The sequence below is a fragment of the Emydura macquarii genome, unplaced genomic scaffold, assembly GCF_026122565.2.
Source record: "Emydura macquarii macquarii isolate MOO-44397 ecotype Brisbane River unplaced genomic scaffold, CSIRO-AGI_Emac_v2 contig_3692, whole genome shotgun sequence".
Lineage (NCBI taxonomy): Eukaryota > Metazoa > Chordata > Testudines > Chelidae > Emydura > Emydura macquarii.
This window is the reverse complement of record NW_027133829.1, coordinates 9708543-9725750: the sequence shown is the minus strand read 5'-3', so window position 1 is coordinate 9725750 and position 17208 is coordinate 9708543. Positions and strand designations below refer to the sequence as shown.

Genomic DNA, 17208 nt, shown 5'->3' with positions numbered 1-17208 from the left:
GAGAAACAGCTCCAAATCTTGGATATCCAAGATGGATATTTGAACGTTCCACACAAGATCAATAACATATCCTGGAGGCACATCACTTACAAACTACAATCATGAAGTATATAGAACAGTTTACTTCAGTGGTTTCCAACCTTTTTGGCTCGAGGGCCACAAATATAAATTTTTACAACCCTGAAGGGCCACCAGTTTCTGCCAGCCCCCTTCTCCCTGCAGCCAGAGGGAAGGAGTTCAGCAAGGAGGATTTCCCGTCCTCCCTGACTGCAGCAGGGAAACCATGTGCTCCATCTGGGTCCCTAGGCAGTGGCTCTCTTCTGCAGCCAGGGGGACCGGAGATCAGTGCTCCCCTTCTTTGGGCTCCAGCAGGGACCTAGTGTCTAGGGACCCAGGCACAGCGCTTTGCCATGCTCCCTGCTACAGCCAGGGGGAGGGGAGTGCTGATCTCCCATCCACTTGGCTGCAGCAAGGAGCCTGCCCCGGCAACACATTCCGCCTGGGTACTTAGGCAGTGGCTCCCTTCTGGGCCAGTGGGAGGGGAACCACGGGCCACTCTGAAAGACCCCGTGGGCCAGTTTTGGCCCATAGGCCACAGGTTGGGAACCACTGGTTTACTTGGTTATTCAAGCCAATTGTTAAAAAACAAGGTTACTTTACCACGGTCTCATTTACTAAGCAGAAAATAATTTCTCTTTTTAAAATTGCTATATTATACTTTCAAGTAACACACAGAAATTAGTAAAACGCACTTAGCAATAAGAAAAATTGGTTTAACAGTACCTGAGTAGGCCGAGAATTTTGTATCATTTCCTGCCATTTGCCATATATTCTAGCAACTAAGTCTTTTACCTACAAACAGAAATTAATTCATTTAGATATTTAATAGAATAAAAACAAATGTGAGACTTATCGAGAGCGCAGCTGAAGATCTTTTTAAAGCTGTGATCCAGCAAGGGTTGTTTTTTTTTTTTTTTTTTTTTGGGGGGGGGGGGGGGGGGAGTGGCATATTAGCTCTCTCTATTTGGGAGCTCTTAACCTAATGCTTGTATCTCCATATGCAGACAATAGTGATAGACAGTTTCACAAGCAATTGAATTGGATGAGCTCAACTTAACACAAGGCTACTCTTAGTGTTAGAGATCAATGTGAAAGCCTTTGTCTGCTAATACCAGTCTCACTCTGAGTGAGCAGTGTGTAGAACGCAAGTCTTGCATTTTGCCACCAGACTGTCTTGCTACAGTAACTACTCTGGCCCATTAAACAGCAGCACTGACAGCCTCGAAAAGGAGTTCCTTATACATAAGCCCTATAGCTACCAGTCTTGAGAATGAACTTAAATTTCTGCTCTGAAGAGCTTCCATTATTTCTTCACTCTGCTGGTACAGCACCCAACACAGAAGTGGTGGCGAGAAGCAGTCAAACAGGAACACAATAATCCCTTCCCAACCCAAGGGTAAGCAGAAGCAGCATACAAAGTTATGCATGGTGCTGGGAAATGTACCTTAAACTTGAAATATAGTTAAAATGGGTCTGCAGTATTAACTGCACTAAATGACACCTCTATAGAATCAATGGTCTATAAAGAGGGTTTTTGAAGGGTAGAAATTTAGGGAATTCTCTAAGTAAAACAGCATAAAAGGCTTTTTAAAGATAAGGACTGCCATGCCATCCATCTGCTCTGATGTGGCTCACTACCGCAGCACATGAAAGTATGCAAGTAAACTTGAGCCCCTCATAAATAAAGCACCAGCCAAGGCAAGCTAAAACAGGTGTGCTAGGCTTAACTCTGCACCACCTTGTTTTGGTGGCTTAATCAATTCTTTATGTATTTGAACTGCTTGTGAATTCAAAGAAAAGGCATGGATCATTGTGCAAAAGAATCAGATTACTTTCCCAGTCCTCCATATCTTTCTCTGTACGTGCTGGTTGGACAGTTCCCTCGGCCCATGGAACTAAAAAAGTGCTTCCCATTAACAAACAGTGACTTCACTAGACAAGAAAAAGCAGCAGCATGATGAGTTCATGTATCCAGAGATCCTTGGCCAGGAAGAAGATAGCTGCCCTATGGCCCCAATCTTGCAGTGACTTACACACATGCTTAACTCTATGCACTGAAGAGTCCTTTTGACAACAAATGAGACTATTTGCAGTGCAGAGTTAAGCACATGTGCAAGTCTTTGCAGGATTGGGGCCTATATGTATATAAAGCCAGAGAGGAAAATGTAAGGGAATCCTCAGTACTCCTAGAATTTCCTAGGTTGGGGCAGAGAAATGGGACATTTCAAAGACAAGCATACATTTACCTTAGTTCTATAAAACAGCCTTGCATCTTCCCGAATATCACACTTCACATGTTTTTCTAAGGCAACACAGAGCCTCAGTAAGCACTTCTAAATAAACAGAAATACAAAACTGTTTACCTTCATCAGTTCAAAATTAAACTTTATCCAAAGCCTAAACAGACAAAATTGGAAACATAAGGAAAAAACACACACAAATAGGGGTTTTTTTTTTAAAAAAAAAATGTGAAGCGTTTTCTCCAATATATACATTTGGATAACACAGGAATACTACTACCAGAACCATAAGGCCACTGCTGTTGAGCATCATTAAGACCACCTTAACTCATGATTAAATGTTTTTTAAACTGGTAGTTCCAATGTTATATTCACAGAGCAGAATTATGCAGCAGAAAAATTCTGACTGGCTAGTTTATGAGCCCTCAATGCCCTAGAAGTAATAAGACTCAGATCAACTTTTCATGGAAAGCATCAAAACTATAATAGTCAAAATATAATTTTTCAGCAGACAAGTCAGGTCATCACTGGACATTTTCTGGAGGAATTAATGGTCTTTTGATGTTTGTAGCAACTCTCCTAGAAGATGATTATTCTTCTGGCAACATCCTTTTGCTTAAATATGAACTAGGATCCAATTTTACAGGAGTTTTGGACAATGAAAGCTGTGGCAGCTTCTTTGAAGACTTGTTTAAGAAGGGAAAGGAATTCTGCAAAAACCAGAGCTTGACTTTCCTCTGTGGAGACTAGAATCAGGTGCTTGAAGGAAGATTGCACCTTGCAGCATGGACCTTTTATTTCTGATCAATAAAAATGGGGAAAAAAACCAAGAAAGGTCTGAATCTCAAAGCATATAATTTAAATGTAAAACATACTAGTGGGTTATGTACAGGCCTTTCACTTCTTGAAATCTCATATTAAGGTCACCATAAGTGAAGCAGGCTGGCAACATCCTATTTTCCATAGCAGTAGCTCCCCCAGTTTTTTTCCATTCTGTGGACTACTTCACATGAGACTTCCGTCCTCAATCTCCCAGTCACACAGTTGTCAGATGGTTTCATTCTGTGGACCATTGCTGATCCACAATAAAGAACCGCTACTCAGGGACATCTGCTAGTATCACAAACCATACAATCCTACATAGTTGGTACAGTCTAATTAGGAGAAACCCAATACTGAAATAGCAGCAAGTGCTGTAGGCTTTATACATTGCCTGTCCCATAGAATACCCTTCTACTACAGGGGTGGCCAACCCACAGCTCGCGAGCCGCATGCAGCTCTTTGCTCATACAAATGCGGCTCTTTGCTCTTCGCATTGTATGGGGCACCAAAGTGAAATTGACAAGCTGCCGCCCGAAATTGATGGATCAGCCCGAGTTTTCGGTGGAGGCTAAGGTAAATGTGGCTCTTTGCGGTATCTATAGTTTTTTTTGGCTCTTCGTCTTTGACTGGTTGGCCACCCCTGGTCTAGCCTATCATGCCATCACTTTTTATTAAAAAAGTCAGTTTGGTGGGGAAGAGATTAGTGGGATTTCTAACTGCAAAACAACATTGGGAAGGGGGAAATAGATTACTGGGGTACTTAAAAAAAAAAAAAAAGATTTCCAGGAAAACTTTGTAAACAAAAGGTTCATACAATACAAGTCACTAAACTTTTCACAGTAAAGCTACTATGAATCTTTCACCACTTTCAAAGGAGTCTGAGATTCTCAATCTTACAAATACTAGCAACTGATTGGAGCAGACACAAGAATGACATTCTCTGTCTTAAGGGGGTCACGTGATACTCAGATTTCTTTAGCAACCATGTGGAAGATCCATGGAGTGCCAATGGCATCAGCTATAAGAGCTGTTCAGCTACCTTACAGCGAGCAATTCAATGTGAAGGAATAAACAGAGACCAAATTATTGTATGGGATAACTGACATCTCCTGGTCAATATCCTCTCAATAAATGGATTATGACATCCTAGGTCAAAAGAGAGCTGTTACTGCTGAGCCTATAATGACTGCTATATTAGCCTGAAGTTACTGCCCTCCCGTATTTCACTCTGCTCTGTTAAAACTTTGCAATATCTAGAAGGGTCAAAACATTTTTGACTAAATGTTTATTTGTCAAAATATGCTGTTTCAGAGCTGAAACTTTTGCTGAGCTGTATAGATTTCAAAAAGGGTTTGGTGACAAGGTTTCTGAGGTCCCGGGTGGACTTTCAGGTGACTTACAGAGACCTTAATAAAAAACCTGACCTTTTTTATTCAAAAACAGATACAAACACAATTATGTTTCATGAAAGTGTTTGAAAGGTTCTGTTTCTGTTCCACTTTGTAATGAAAACAAATTTTGAAGCCTCAAAAGTTATTGCAAAACAGAATTGTCCTCCAGCCGGCTCCACTGACATCTTACAGAAGAAAAAGATTTTCCTCTAATATATTTAACAGAATTTAAACAGTGTCCCTAAGCAAAAAAATTCCATCTTAAGCAGCCAATCACTTGAGCCAGTTACTTACCCTTTGATTAGAACTGACAACATCAAAACAACTGACTTCACTGACCAAGTGAAGAAGAATGTAGGTCAGGTAGTATGCCTAAGAAGAAGCCAACATAATTAACACTTTTAACATAACAAGTATGAACTTGAATCACAGTTAAATTCAGAGTTCTGCCACCCTCTTCTGAAACGACACCACTAATAATTGATTATAGTGCTAAAATATCTACTTTTAAGCCCTCTGGAAAGACAGATGGCCAAGTCATTAGATATGTATATCTGAAAGTTTGCCTAAATAATTAGAAACCATACGGGACAAGAGCACTGGAAAATACAGTTTGGGAACAATTTTATATGGACCCCTACATGACCCAAAAGGTCTTCTGTATTTCCAATTACTATAATTAAACAAACCAGATGCATAAAATGGATAGCTATATTTCTCTCTCATCTACCTCCCACATCAGAACACACATACTCAGATCTTGAAGGAACAGTTTTCAGAGAAGGCCATCCTACAGCAATCTCCAGTCTGCCAATATAGGCAAAGAATAATATTAAAGCAGAATAATCAACTTCTGGATAGACTGTACGCTCTTTGGGGCACAAAGTGCCGTATTATGTGCTAAGCATTTTTCCATGCACAATACCAACCCAATCTCAGCTGGAACCTCTAAGCACCACCAGAACTTGAACAAGTAACTAACTAAATATATCATCTCAGCTCAAATGAATGGATATAAAATACCAAGGGCAAGATGCTGTAAAGCATTCCAAACACAGAACCAACCCTTCGAGCACTGAACTCTAAAACAGGTAAAGTCAACAAGTTCCAATTTACAAAAGTAAATGTGTCGAAGGAATGCAAATCACTAGCCCTAAACATATACCTGCTGCTCTAGTTCTGTATGAACACACTCTCCACTGAGGTCACCCTGCTGCTCCATTCTTTCTTCTATCTTTTTCTTTAATAAGTCAGAAGGCTTCATCTGCACCAGATACCGATATAGAAGAGACATCTATATAAAAGCCAACAAAAATGTTTTAAGAATTAGTATATCTTACTGACATTGCAAAGCTCAATACAGTATAGATAACATACTATCACCATTTGGAGATTATTTTGTCCACTGAAATGAAAACTCAACATCTAAACCAGGGCTTTTAAATTAAGGAAGATTTCACATTGTAGGTAATTTTACTCTGTTCACAAAACAAGTTAATTCTTGTGTGTTGCCATCAAGCCTACACTACGTCAGGCCTTGTCTACATTAGAAAGTGTTGTTGACCCAAGTCACAAAGATGATCAAAAAGGACAGTAATTACAACATTTGTCTGTCCACTCAGTATTCATTGTGTCGCCGAAGCGCGTCCACAGTTGGTGCTCTAGCATCAGTGAGAGATGTGCACCCTGGGCAGATATCCCACTGTGCAACTCACCACCTTGTGCCACTAGGAATTGTGGGAAGGCGAAAGAGGACTAGAGTGCATCATGAGTGCGGGCTCAACGTCCCATGATACAGTGATTTCCGTCCCATCATTCCATGGGTTTCTGACTGTTTCACGGCATTTTTCAAACGGCCCTAGTTTCTTGAGCGCCCGCCGTCTCTATCTAAAAAGATGGATCCTGCGCTGCTGTTGTCAGTGTTCTGCTCATGCAGTATATCATGAGCTCCCAGTCAGAACAGGAATCCAAGGTGCCTGATCTGATGAGTGCCAAGCAAACAAAAACGCAGGATTACTGTTTGCATTCATGGAGCATCTGCACGTGGTGCACCGCCATTTTGGGCATGTGAAACTAGCACTGAGTGGTGGGAGCGCATCATCATGCGGGTCTGGGATGACGAGCAGTGGCTGCAGAACTTTCGAATATGCAAAGCCACATTCATGGAACTCTGTGCGGAGCTCGCCTCTGCCCTGCAGCACAAGGATACACGAATGAGAGCTGCCCTTTCACTGGAGAAGCACGTGGCAACTCCAGACTGCCCCCGATCGGTCGCTAATCAGTTTGGAGTCAGAAAGTCCACCGCTGGAGCCGTGTTATTGCAAGTGTGCAGGGCCATTAATCACATTCTGCTACAAAGGACTGAGTGTCTTGGAAATGTGCGTGAAATAGTGGATGGCTTCGCAGTGGTAGGATTCCCTAACTGTGGCGGAGCGATAGATGGCATGCATATCCCAATTTTGGCCCCAGATCACCTTACGACGGAATACATCAAATAGAAAGGGGCACTTCTCTATGGTACTGCAGGCACTTGTGGATCACTGTGGGCTATTCACAGACATCAATGTGGGGTTGGTCAGAGAAGATGCATGACACACATCTTCAGGAACAGTGGCTTGTACCGAAAGCTGCAAGCAGGGACTTTCTTTCCACACCAAAAGATTCTAATGGGGGATGTTGAAATGCCCATAGTGATCCTGGGAGACCCAGCCTACTCCTTATTGTCATGGCTTATGAAGCCTTATACGGGCAACCCAGATAGCAGCAAGGAGCGCTTCAATAACAGGCTAAGTAGGTGTTGAATGACCATTGAATGTACCTTTGGCAGATTAAAAGCTTGCTGGCAATGGCTTTATGGCAGGTGAGATTTAAATGAGGAAAATATACCCATGGTTATAGCCACCTGCTGTGTGCTCCAGAATAGTTGTGAAGCTAAGGGTGAAAAGTTTCCCCTGGGTGGAGTGCAGAGGCAGCTCACCTTGCAGCTGACTATGAACAGCCAGATGTCAGGGCTATTAGAGGGGCACAATGAGGGGCCATTCGAATCAGGGAGGCCTTGAGGAACCATTCTGACAATGAGCAACAATAAGGTGTGTCTGTAAATAGCGCTGTGCCATCCTATGACTGCTAGCCAGCTTGCACTGTGTATCAATGTGAGCTGCAATCAGTGTGCAAGAGACAAAGATTGCTGATCCTTCACAGAGTATGTCTTTATTAAAGAACAATTATTCACAACACAAAAAGTTGGGCTGGAGGGGGAGAAAGCAGTGAGGGGCAGAGTGAGCGATAACAGCTGGGTGTAAATTCAGCTATCATTGTGGAAGCTGTCTGAAGGGATGGAGTGAACTAGGTACTGAGACGGGCCGGGAGTTTGGTAGGAATGTGAGAGTGGAATTTGGGGAGGGCATGGAAAGCAGTTCTGGATTGGCAGCAAGGTGGGGGGAGATGGGTTGAGCACACATGCATTCAGTCTGCAGCATTATGAGTGACTTTAGCAGCTCCGTTTGCCCCTCCATCCATGGCTTTTATCATGCGCTCATAACCTGCTATCAGCTCGCTCCTTGTTTTCCCTCCTCTGCTGCCTATCAATTTTCTGATTTTCAGACAGTGTCTCCCCATGCCCTTCCCCGAGCTCCCCTCTCCTGCATCCTGCACTCCAGAGATAGAGGGCTGGGACTAGTTCAAAACCTCTGGGGTTGAGAAGAGGTCCTGACTCCACACATCACCAAATGACCTGGTCTCCTGCTCCGCATCATCCTCCAACTCAACCTCCTCATCCACAACTTCGAGGGGTTGAGTGTGGTGCCTGCTGCCTGCAGAGGTATCTATGAGTCTCTTCGTGGTGGAGGTGGAGTCACAGTCAAGGATGGCTTCCAGCTCCTTATAAAAGTGGCAGGTCTTTGGCTCTGCACCAGAATGATGATTTGACTCCCTAGCCTCTTGGTTCCCCTGATGCAGCTCCTTGATTTTTGCATGGCACTGCTGTGTGTCCCGTTCACAGCCCTTCTCCACCATTAAACAAAAAATTTGACCATATGTATCGAAGTTCCTTTGGCTGGAGCAGAGCTGGGACTGCACAGCCTTCTTTCCCCAAATGCCAATCAGATCCAGAAGCTCTGGTGTGCTCCAAGGGGGAGAGAGTTCGGTGCATGGAGCCATCATGGTCAGCTGGGAGGATGAGACGTGAGCTGTCCACGCCAACCAAGCAGGAAGTGGAATTTCAAAAATTCCCAGGCCTTTAAAGGGGATGGGGCGGATGGCTGCAGGGCAGCTGAGTTAAAATTGATGGCCAGAATGGTCAGGACGGGCATTGCAGGACAATTCCTGAAGGTCATTTACCATGACAGAACCAAGCATGGTCTCTACACTGATGCTTTGTTGCTAAAAGTGTGGCGCAAAAAGCTCTACACCTGCCTCTCATCAAGATCATTTTGTCACAAATTCAGGGGAGTAGTTGGGGGTGTGGAGGGGAGATTGCAGTGTGTACACCATCACTGTTTTGGTGGAAAAAGCTGACTTTGGTTGACAAAAGTCTGTACTGTAGACAAGGCCTTAGTAACTCAGGGCTGACTTTTGCATTAGATGCAATAAATAGGAGAAACGTATAAAGGACATGGTACCACTTTTGTCATGAAAATGGATCTTAAGGAGTTAATATTTTTTTAAAATCATGTATTTTAGAATAAAGCAATGATAGCTGTGGAATATGCCAAGGCATTAAAGAGCTATATTTAAAAGCATACCTCACTAGCAAATTACAGAATTTTAGAAATCTAATCTGTTATTTTACAAAGCTCCTAAACCACAGCAAACATCAGCCTCAGAGAGCCAAGACCAAGATGTTAAATTAACACATTGAATTGCAAAAGGACAAAATGGGGAGGGGAAAACCCACACATTATGTTGTTCTTCACTTTCAAACACCCTACTTCCTTGCAAACACTATTACACACACACACACAAATTTTAACAAAGGTATTTATACAATACCTGCAGGTCACTGGTATCAGGTATACTTGTATGCTTTTTGTTAAGAAGCTTTGAAATTATCATTAGGCTAAGGTTTCTTCTTAATTGTCTGAAAGAGAAGGTTTGTTTTAAAAAAAGGACCATCTCAAATGTAAGTGCTTTTTACATTGCATATGAAGCAACATATGGTTTTCCTAAAGTATTTTAGTATGTCCTCTTTTGCATACCTAGTGCAGATCTTCCAGCTTCACTAAGGGTAAAAGGCTCCAAAATAAACACGTGAGTAAACATGTTGGGAGTTTCCCTCCTCTTGCTACAACCCTTCTGATGCACATGTAGATGTCATCTAAGAGGCTTGCCTCTAAGCCCATAATGAAGGACACACCTCTTTCCAGGGAATGTTATACCAGCTTCTATTTATGGATGCTTGGCAGCTTGAGATATTAAAAAACTGAAAGATCTCGCTCAATTTAATTAAATCACTAAAAATTATGAGTGTTGTAATGACTCACTCTACATAATATGATAACACTCTGTTAAACAGATCTGATCATTGTATTAATGAATAAATGTCTTAAAACAAAAGCTCATTTGTAATGATTGTTTTGTTTCCCATGTTTATATGGCAAGTATTTGTAAGCCTATTGATACTTCCTAAATAAATTAATAGGGGGGAAAAAACTGACAATACTACTTTCAGAGAGCATTTAGACAAGAGGGTGATTGAAAAATTGATGTCAGAAAAAACCTCAAGTAGTTAAGTACTTGCAATAGAGCTAAAAGTGTGTTTCAAGCCCAAGTACTTAAGCCTCTGTACTAAAACTAAGCTTGTAGTATAAAAGTTAATCACAAATTACATATATAATTATAGAATCATAGAAATGAAAGGCTGGAAGGGACCTCAGGAAGTCATCATGTCCAGCCCCCTTTGCTGAGCCAGGACCAAGTAAACCTTGAGACAACTGGTTTTTAAAAACCTCTAAGAATGGGGATTCCACCACCTCCCTTGAAAGTCTATTCCAGAGCTAAACTATGCTTATAGTTAGATATTAGGAAAAACATTCTAACCTAAATCTCCCTTGCTGGAGATTAAGGCCATTACACTTCTTGTCCTACCACTAGTGGACACGGAGAACAATTAATCACAGTCCTCTTTATAACAACCCTTAACATGTTTGAAGATTTATTAGGCGTCCCCTCGGTCTTCTTTCCTCAAGACTCAAACATGCCCCCCCCTTTTTTTTTTTAAAATCTTTCCTCCTCGGTCAGGTTTTCTAAACCTTTTATTTTTGTTGGGCTCCACTGGCCTCTCCAATTTGTCCACGTTTCCTAAAGCGTGGCACCCAGAACTGGACACAATACTCCAGCTGGGGCCTCAACAGTGCCAAGAACTGTGGGACCAATTACTTCCCATATCTTATATACAAGACTCCTGTTAATATATCACAGAATGATTAGCCTTTTTCATGGCTGCATCACATTGTTAACACATTCAATTTGTGATCCACAATAACCTCCAGATCCTTTTCAGCAGCTCCACCTAGCCCGTTATTTCCCATTTTGCAGTTGTGCATTTGTTTTTTCTTTCCTAAGTAAAGTACTTTGCACTTGTCTTTACTGAATTCCACCCTGTTGATTTCAGACCAATTCTCCAATTTGTCAAGGTCATTTTGAATACTAATCCTGCCCTCCAAACTGCTTGCAACCCCTCCTAGCTGGGTGCCGTCTGCAAATTTTATAAGCATACTTTCCATTCCATCGTCCAAGTCATTAATGAAAATACTGTGTAGTACCTGACCCAGAACTGACCCCTGTGGGACCCCACTAGATATGTCCTCAAAGTTTGACAGAGAACCACTGGTAGTTACTGAGTACAGTCCTTCAACCAGTTGTTCAGCTGGAGCGGAGATGGGAAGCAGCCCAGAGCTAGGTGGTGCTTCCTCTCCACCCCCATGTGGGCTGGCCCAGGCCCCCCCTAAAGTTTCCTCCACGCCCTCCTATGGGGTGCGCCCCACAGTTTGGGGACCTCTGACTTAATTGTTGATTGCAGTAACAAAGTTATTAAACATCTTTCCTGGTATCAAAGTTAGGCTGACTGGTCTATAGTTCTCCAGGTCCTCTTTGTTCCACTTTTTAAAAGACAAGTACTATGCGCTTGCCCTTCTCCAGTCTTCTGGGACCTTACCCATCCTTCATGAGTTCTCAAAGATAATCGTTAACGCTTCCAAGATTGCTTCAGCTAGTTCCTTAAGGAACGGAGGATGAATTTCATCAGGTCCTGCTGACCTGAATGCATCTAACTTACCCAAATATTCTTTACCTTGTTCTTTCCCTATTTCGGTTTGAATCTTTCCATCTTGTTCTTGATATTACGTGGAGTACCTTTTTAGTTGAGACTGAAGCAAAATAGACATTAAACACCTCAGTCTTCTTGATGTCATCAGGTATCTCTTCCTGCCAGCTAAGTAAAGGACTGACACTTTTCATGTGTCTCTCTCCTGCTCCTAATGTATTTTAAAAAAATCTCTGTATAACCTTTTATGTCTCTTACTAGGACCAACATATTTTGTGCCTTGGCGTTTCAGATTTAGTGCCTCCATATTTATGCTATTCTTTTATACTTCCTCTTAGCAATTTGTCCAATGTTTCCAGTTTTTGTAGGATTCCTTTCATTAAACCGGGTGTGTATTTCAAGATACATCTAATGCTTTTAGCACAATCTCGACATTACATAAATGTAACATTTAAAACCATTTTTTTATTTGATGTCAGTAAGTTATTACCTTCCGTGCTTTACCCAGCTAGGGACCAGCTGAACCAACCAAAGGAGATCATGGTGATGACTTGAAAGTTCACTCATTGTCAGACAGAGCTGAGGCATCTTAAAAAGGAAAGAAAAGCTTTACTAAGAAGGGATTACAGGACAATGGCCAGCTGTTACATGTATGAAAACATAAAAAAATCCACATATCTACAGTAAGACGATTATCCCCTCCCTGAAACTGTGTAGAAAGAAGGGAGAGTATGTCCTTAATGATGTTTTCTGCATTGCACTACATAGTCAGCCATGGATATTTCAGGCTTTATTAATTTACAGTAGGACAGTCAAGGTTTGTGTGTCAAAAAACTCACTTGCCAGCTACATTTAGGATAATGCTCTGCTTCATTCTTTCCTTGGACTCAAGCAGACATTCTAAATTTACAAGAATTCTGCTGAGTCAGATTCTTGTATATTTCAAAATACTGCTTACTTACAAACACAACAGACAAGCACAAAGGTAGAGAAAGATCTTCATTTACCTCCTGCTGCCCACATACTCAGTCACGTCCCAGGAATCATGGAGAGATCCAAAACTCCAGCCTTGCTTATACTGAATTTTTCAACCGTGATTTGTTATTGATGTTAATATTTTTTAAGTCAAAAACACAAATCAGGATGACCATGTAAATGTACTTAAATATAAGCCACAGCTTAAACAAGAGAGAGGATTTCCTTGGACTCAAGCTACAAGTTTATATACCTACCACTATAAAATTAGTTATGAAGTTACCTTGGCATCCCAGTTTCTGATATTTTTCAGCAGTTTTATCAGAAGGCACTGAAGGTCTATCAATGGAATTTGCTTCAATAGTTTTTCCAGGCTAATTTTAAAGAGCAGTAACAGCAGTAGCAATATTTCTTGGTCCGCATAACCATCCGGATATATAGTTGTACAAAAATCAAGGAACTTTTGGGGAAAAAACACAATGAGATTTTCATTCAATTACTATAGTAGAATCCAGTTTATCCACCCCCTCTCCCCCAGGCTCTCTGCATTTACAGAACAACCAGGACTCCAGGGCCAGAAGCGGGCAACTTCTGCTGTGGCTACAGATGGCGCTGCAGCACCACATTTACCCATTCTCTGGTTTATGCACAGTTTTGATTATCCACTCTGGCCCGATCCCAGTCAGACCAGATAAACGGGATTCTGCTGTATTTTAAAATAATTCTAGGAGTTTAAGTCTGCAGGCGTATTAAAGGTGCATCAACTGATGAATTTCCTTTGCAACATCTCCTATCATACGAGGGAACTGAGAGGCAGTATTTTTTCCATTTACAGTAGCACATTTTTCTTAAACTACTCATTCCCTCCTTTCTGTCATTCAGACAGGGCGTATTTTCATCTAATTCTAACACAACATTCCCTGGAGAGGCTGGGGAAAGGTGCTGTAGCAGTGTGATCATCCTCATGGAAGAGACATCCTGTTTATATATGGTACTGAGATGCTGACAACTCCCCAGCTAAATGAACAATACTTGAGAGCATCTAGTCAAAATTAGAGATTATTCAAGTAATACTGTATGGATTAATCTCACTTTACTCTCTTCTGAAAATATTTGTATTTCTTAACTGACACCCTCAGATACATATTACTCTGGATTTCTCCAGGAATATTGCTCTAAATATTTCCTTTAAATGGTAATGCTATCATTCAGCTACAGCTTTCCCTACACAAATGTTATGTTATGACAATTAAAGTATTTCCACAAGATATTTTTGAAGCCAGTTAGAAATTTTGTATTTAAGTTTTAGAGACTTTTACCCTGAAGAGCTATCTCAAAAAAATGAGCTTGGCTTTCTCTCAGGGAGTGCTGCCTTCATAAGACATACACAGTACTGCACTAAGACATAGGGCTCCCTTAAAAAAAAAAAAAGCACTTGAGAAATCTCACCTTGATCACATTAATTAGGTTGGTTTCTGGAAGACAGGAAAAAGCTGGATCTGCAGAGATGTCTCCACTTGCTTGTTTTCCCACTGTTATTTGCATTTCAGATCTAACAGAAAATATGTTATGTGATTTTAAAAAAAGATACTCCAAAAGCCATTTCCATTCAAATTTAAAAAAAATATTGCATGATTTCTTAGAAAGTGTCATAAGGAACAGTCTCTGGGTTTCTCTAAAGTGCTCTAAATGGTTCTGCCCAATTTCTTAGGTTGTGCTTCTTGCAAAACTCAATAAAAAAAAACTTAAGAGCAGGGAGGACCAAGGACCGATAAGCCCTCTGAGTTGAATATTTAATTGGCAGAAAGTGTTATAATGGTATGTTCTGTTGTACACTGCTTAATATCCAAAAAGAGAGAGTGAGCATGATGGAAGAAAACAAAGCAAGCAGCTCCCAGCCTATGTTCCAGCACTAGATAGGATATTTATTGTTTAGACCAAAGAAAGCAAGAGCGAAATACTTACAAAATATCATCTTCACTAAAGACGGGCTGTAGATGCTGCAGAGGAAATAGAGATCGAAAGGGAACTCCCATGTTGATAAATACAGTTGATATATCAGATAGTGAGGGAATCCACGGTCTAGACTGTGCATCGCTGATCGACGCTGCAAGTACAAAACATGAAGTTAATGTTTAAAAAGTTAATTTGAGAGTGTGTTTCTTATAAAGAAACCGAATATGTGTAGTGATCCCCTGCGATGCCAATGCTCAGCACTGCTAACATGGGGATCTTCTGTACATCAGAGTGGAGGCCTGTTATCCTCAAAGCCATCAGAACAATTGTAGCACCAAGGCATGGTGTTTGGCACTGAAAGATGGTATTGATTGTCCAGTTTAGAGCAGCTTCCGTTTTAAGGGAGTGTTTTAAGTTGCTCCCCAACCCTTACAGCTCTGCTTTATCAGCATGAAGCTAGGGGCATGATACAGTACATCCTCGCTACAGTGAACCTCTAGAGATCCAAGCCATTTGTTTTGGTATAGGTAGGAGTTCATTACAGCTGGTGGAGAGGGATACAGCTCCTCCAGCTCCCCTGAAAGCTGACAGAGCTCCTCCTCCCCACCCCAGCCGGGAGGGGGAAGAGCTCTTGCCCCCTACCACAGCCCCAAAGCCAAGGAGCACTGTGCCCTGGCCCCAGCCCCGACCTAGGTGGGAGGACCCGTCAGCCCTCGCTGTAGCCCTGGGGCTGGAAGACCTGTCAGCCCCTCACCACAGTAGGCAAGGATGGAGGTGGGATCCAGGAAGCAGGTTCGCTCACTAGCAAAGGGTATGATAGCAAGGGTCTACTGTATGTGGGGTATGGGTTACTTTCAGAAGACCAGATGCACTGCCAGTAGGCCTACTATCATACTACTGGAAGAGTTATGCCTGCCTCTGAGAATGGACACAATTTCTAAACCAGAAAGCATTGTACAGGTATAATTTACTCATGTCTGATGGCCATCACCAAAGAGATGTTCAAAGCCTAAGGGATAGTGGTTTATGGCATGCATTACCATCTGGCATACACACAGTAATTGTAGAAGATGCTCTGGAGTCTAGGAGTAGCTAAGTTAAGAAAGGAAGATAGAAACAGGATGCAAATGTTTTAAAAAAAAAAAAAAAAAAAAAAAATCAGAGCTCACTATAGCTCTGAATTGGGTTACAGCTTTTGTAGACTGGGACTTGATGCTGCTACGAGGAATGCTGAAAACAGGGAACTGAGCATGCCCTTTGCAGGACCAAACCCTTCTCCTATTGAGTGACATTTGAGACAAAGATGCACTCCCAACCAAATAGTATTTTTATTTGTTTAGCACTACGCATGCGCTCAGTGATGTACAAGACAAAGGAGGACATGTTCCCTATCCAGGAAGCTTACAAACTAAAACAGAAAACAAGAACAAAATTCATATGAGTTTTGAGTTTCTCTGAACCATGCTACCAGCTTGTAAAAAAATTTTATGAAATGGGCGAGTGACAGCATTTTTAATTAAAAGAATTAGCTGGTAGGCTTCACTCAGTAGTGAGTTTTGAGGGATTTGAATGAATAAAAAAGCTGGAGAAAATATGAAGGGGGTGGTCAGAAAAAAGCCTTTGGAGACTGCAAATGACAGATGGGAAGGTAAGCAGAAAATGAGAGCCGAGATGTAACCAGGGTCAGATGCTCGAAGGCAATTTCCACAGACAGTTATGGCTCTGTTACCACTTCTGCCATTCACCCTGAAGGAAAACCATGCAGGATTTTCTGTTTAGGCTCCAGATTATAACCATCTGAAAACCATCCTGTCTTCTAGTTTTCAGTCTATGGACTGTTTGCGCCTGTATCTCACAAAATAAAGACACAGGGAACAGTAAAGACCTCTGGGAAAATGAAAGAGTCAACATTCGATCTACTGGACAGATGCCCTCCTACTTTTAATGCTGTTTGGGCAAGGATGGAAGATATTTACCAGAGTGAACTTTGTATTGGGTGTATTGCCTCTGCAGCTGTACCCTGAGATCATTACTTGCACATACTCACTGAAAGACTGACAGCTATGAAAGGTGTGCCATATCACCCAGTGAAGGCACCTAAATTCACAATGGGACTCTACAGTGGCAATGTCATGAAAGATCTAGAGTACAGTATTCTGTTTTTCCTCTTTTTCTAGATTTGGGCCTAATGACTATTATCCTCAGTCAAATCAGAACTGTCCTTTGTTTAAAGACTCACCGTTTTTAATTGTTATCTCAACCAGTGTATCCAAAATCTGCGTTGAAACATAATAGTCTGAATGAACTGACATCATCTGTTGAAAGAAGCATGACAAACTAAGTTACATGTTAGATAAACTGAAGTTTTATTATTATAATAATCTGAATCCTTGTTAAGAGAAGAAACAGGAACAGAAAAATTAAATGACAAAGCTTCCTAAGCAAGGAGGGTACTCGGGATATTTGCATCATTCAAACAGTTCTTATCTTGTGACTGTTTAAT

The 17208-nt window shown here is 41.5% G+C and overlaps 1 protein-coding gene across 1 annotated transcript in view; it reads right to left on the bottom strand.

Moving 5' to 3' along the window:
- The window catches only part of SLF2 (SMC5-SMC6 complex localization factor 2), a 45047-nt gene that overhangs the window by 6478 nt on the left and 21361 nt on the right, over positions 1–17208 (bottom strand). Inside the window, exons 10-19 of the mRNA XM_067536946.1 lie at positions 16945–17020; positions 14715–14856; positions 14199–14301; positions 13033–13209; positions 12265–12362; positions 9503–9590; positions 5679–5807; positions 4808–4885; positions 2307–2393; positions 784–852 (exon numbers count right to left, since the gene is read on the bottom strand). Of these exons, the coding sequence (XP_067393047.1) occupies positions 784–852; positions 2307–2393; positions 4808–4885; positions 5679–5807; positions 9503–9590; positions 12265–12362; positions 13033–13209; positions 14199–14301; positions 14715–14856; positions 16945–17020 (1047 nt within the window). The remainder of the gene's footprint in view (positions 1–783; positions 853–2306; positions 2394–4807; positions 4886–5678; positions 5808–9502; positions 9591–12264; positions 12363–13032; positions 13210–14198; positions 14302–14714; positions 14857–16944; positions 17021–17208) is intronic.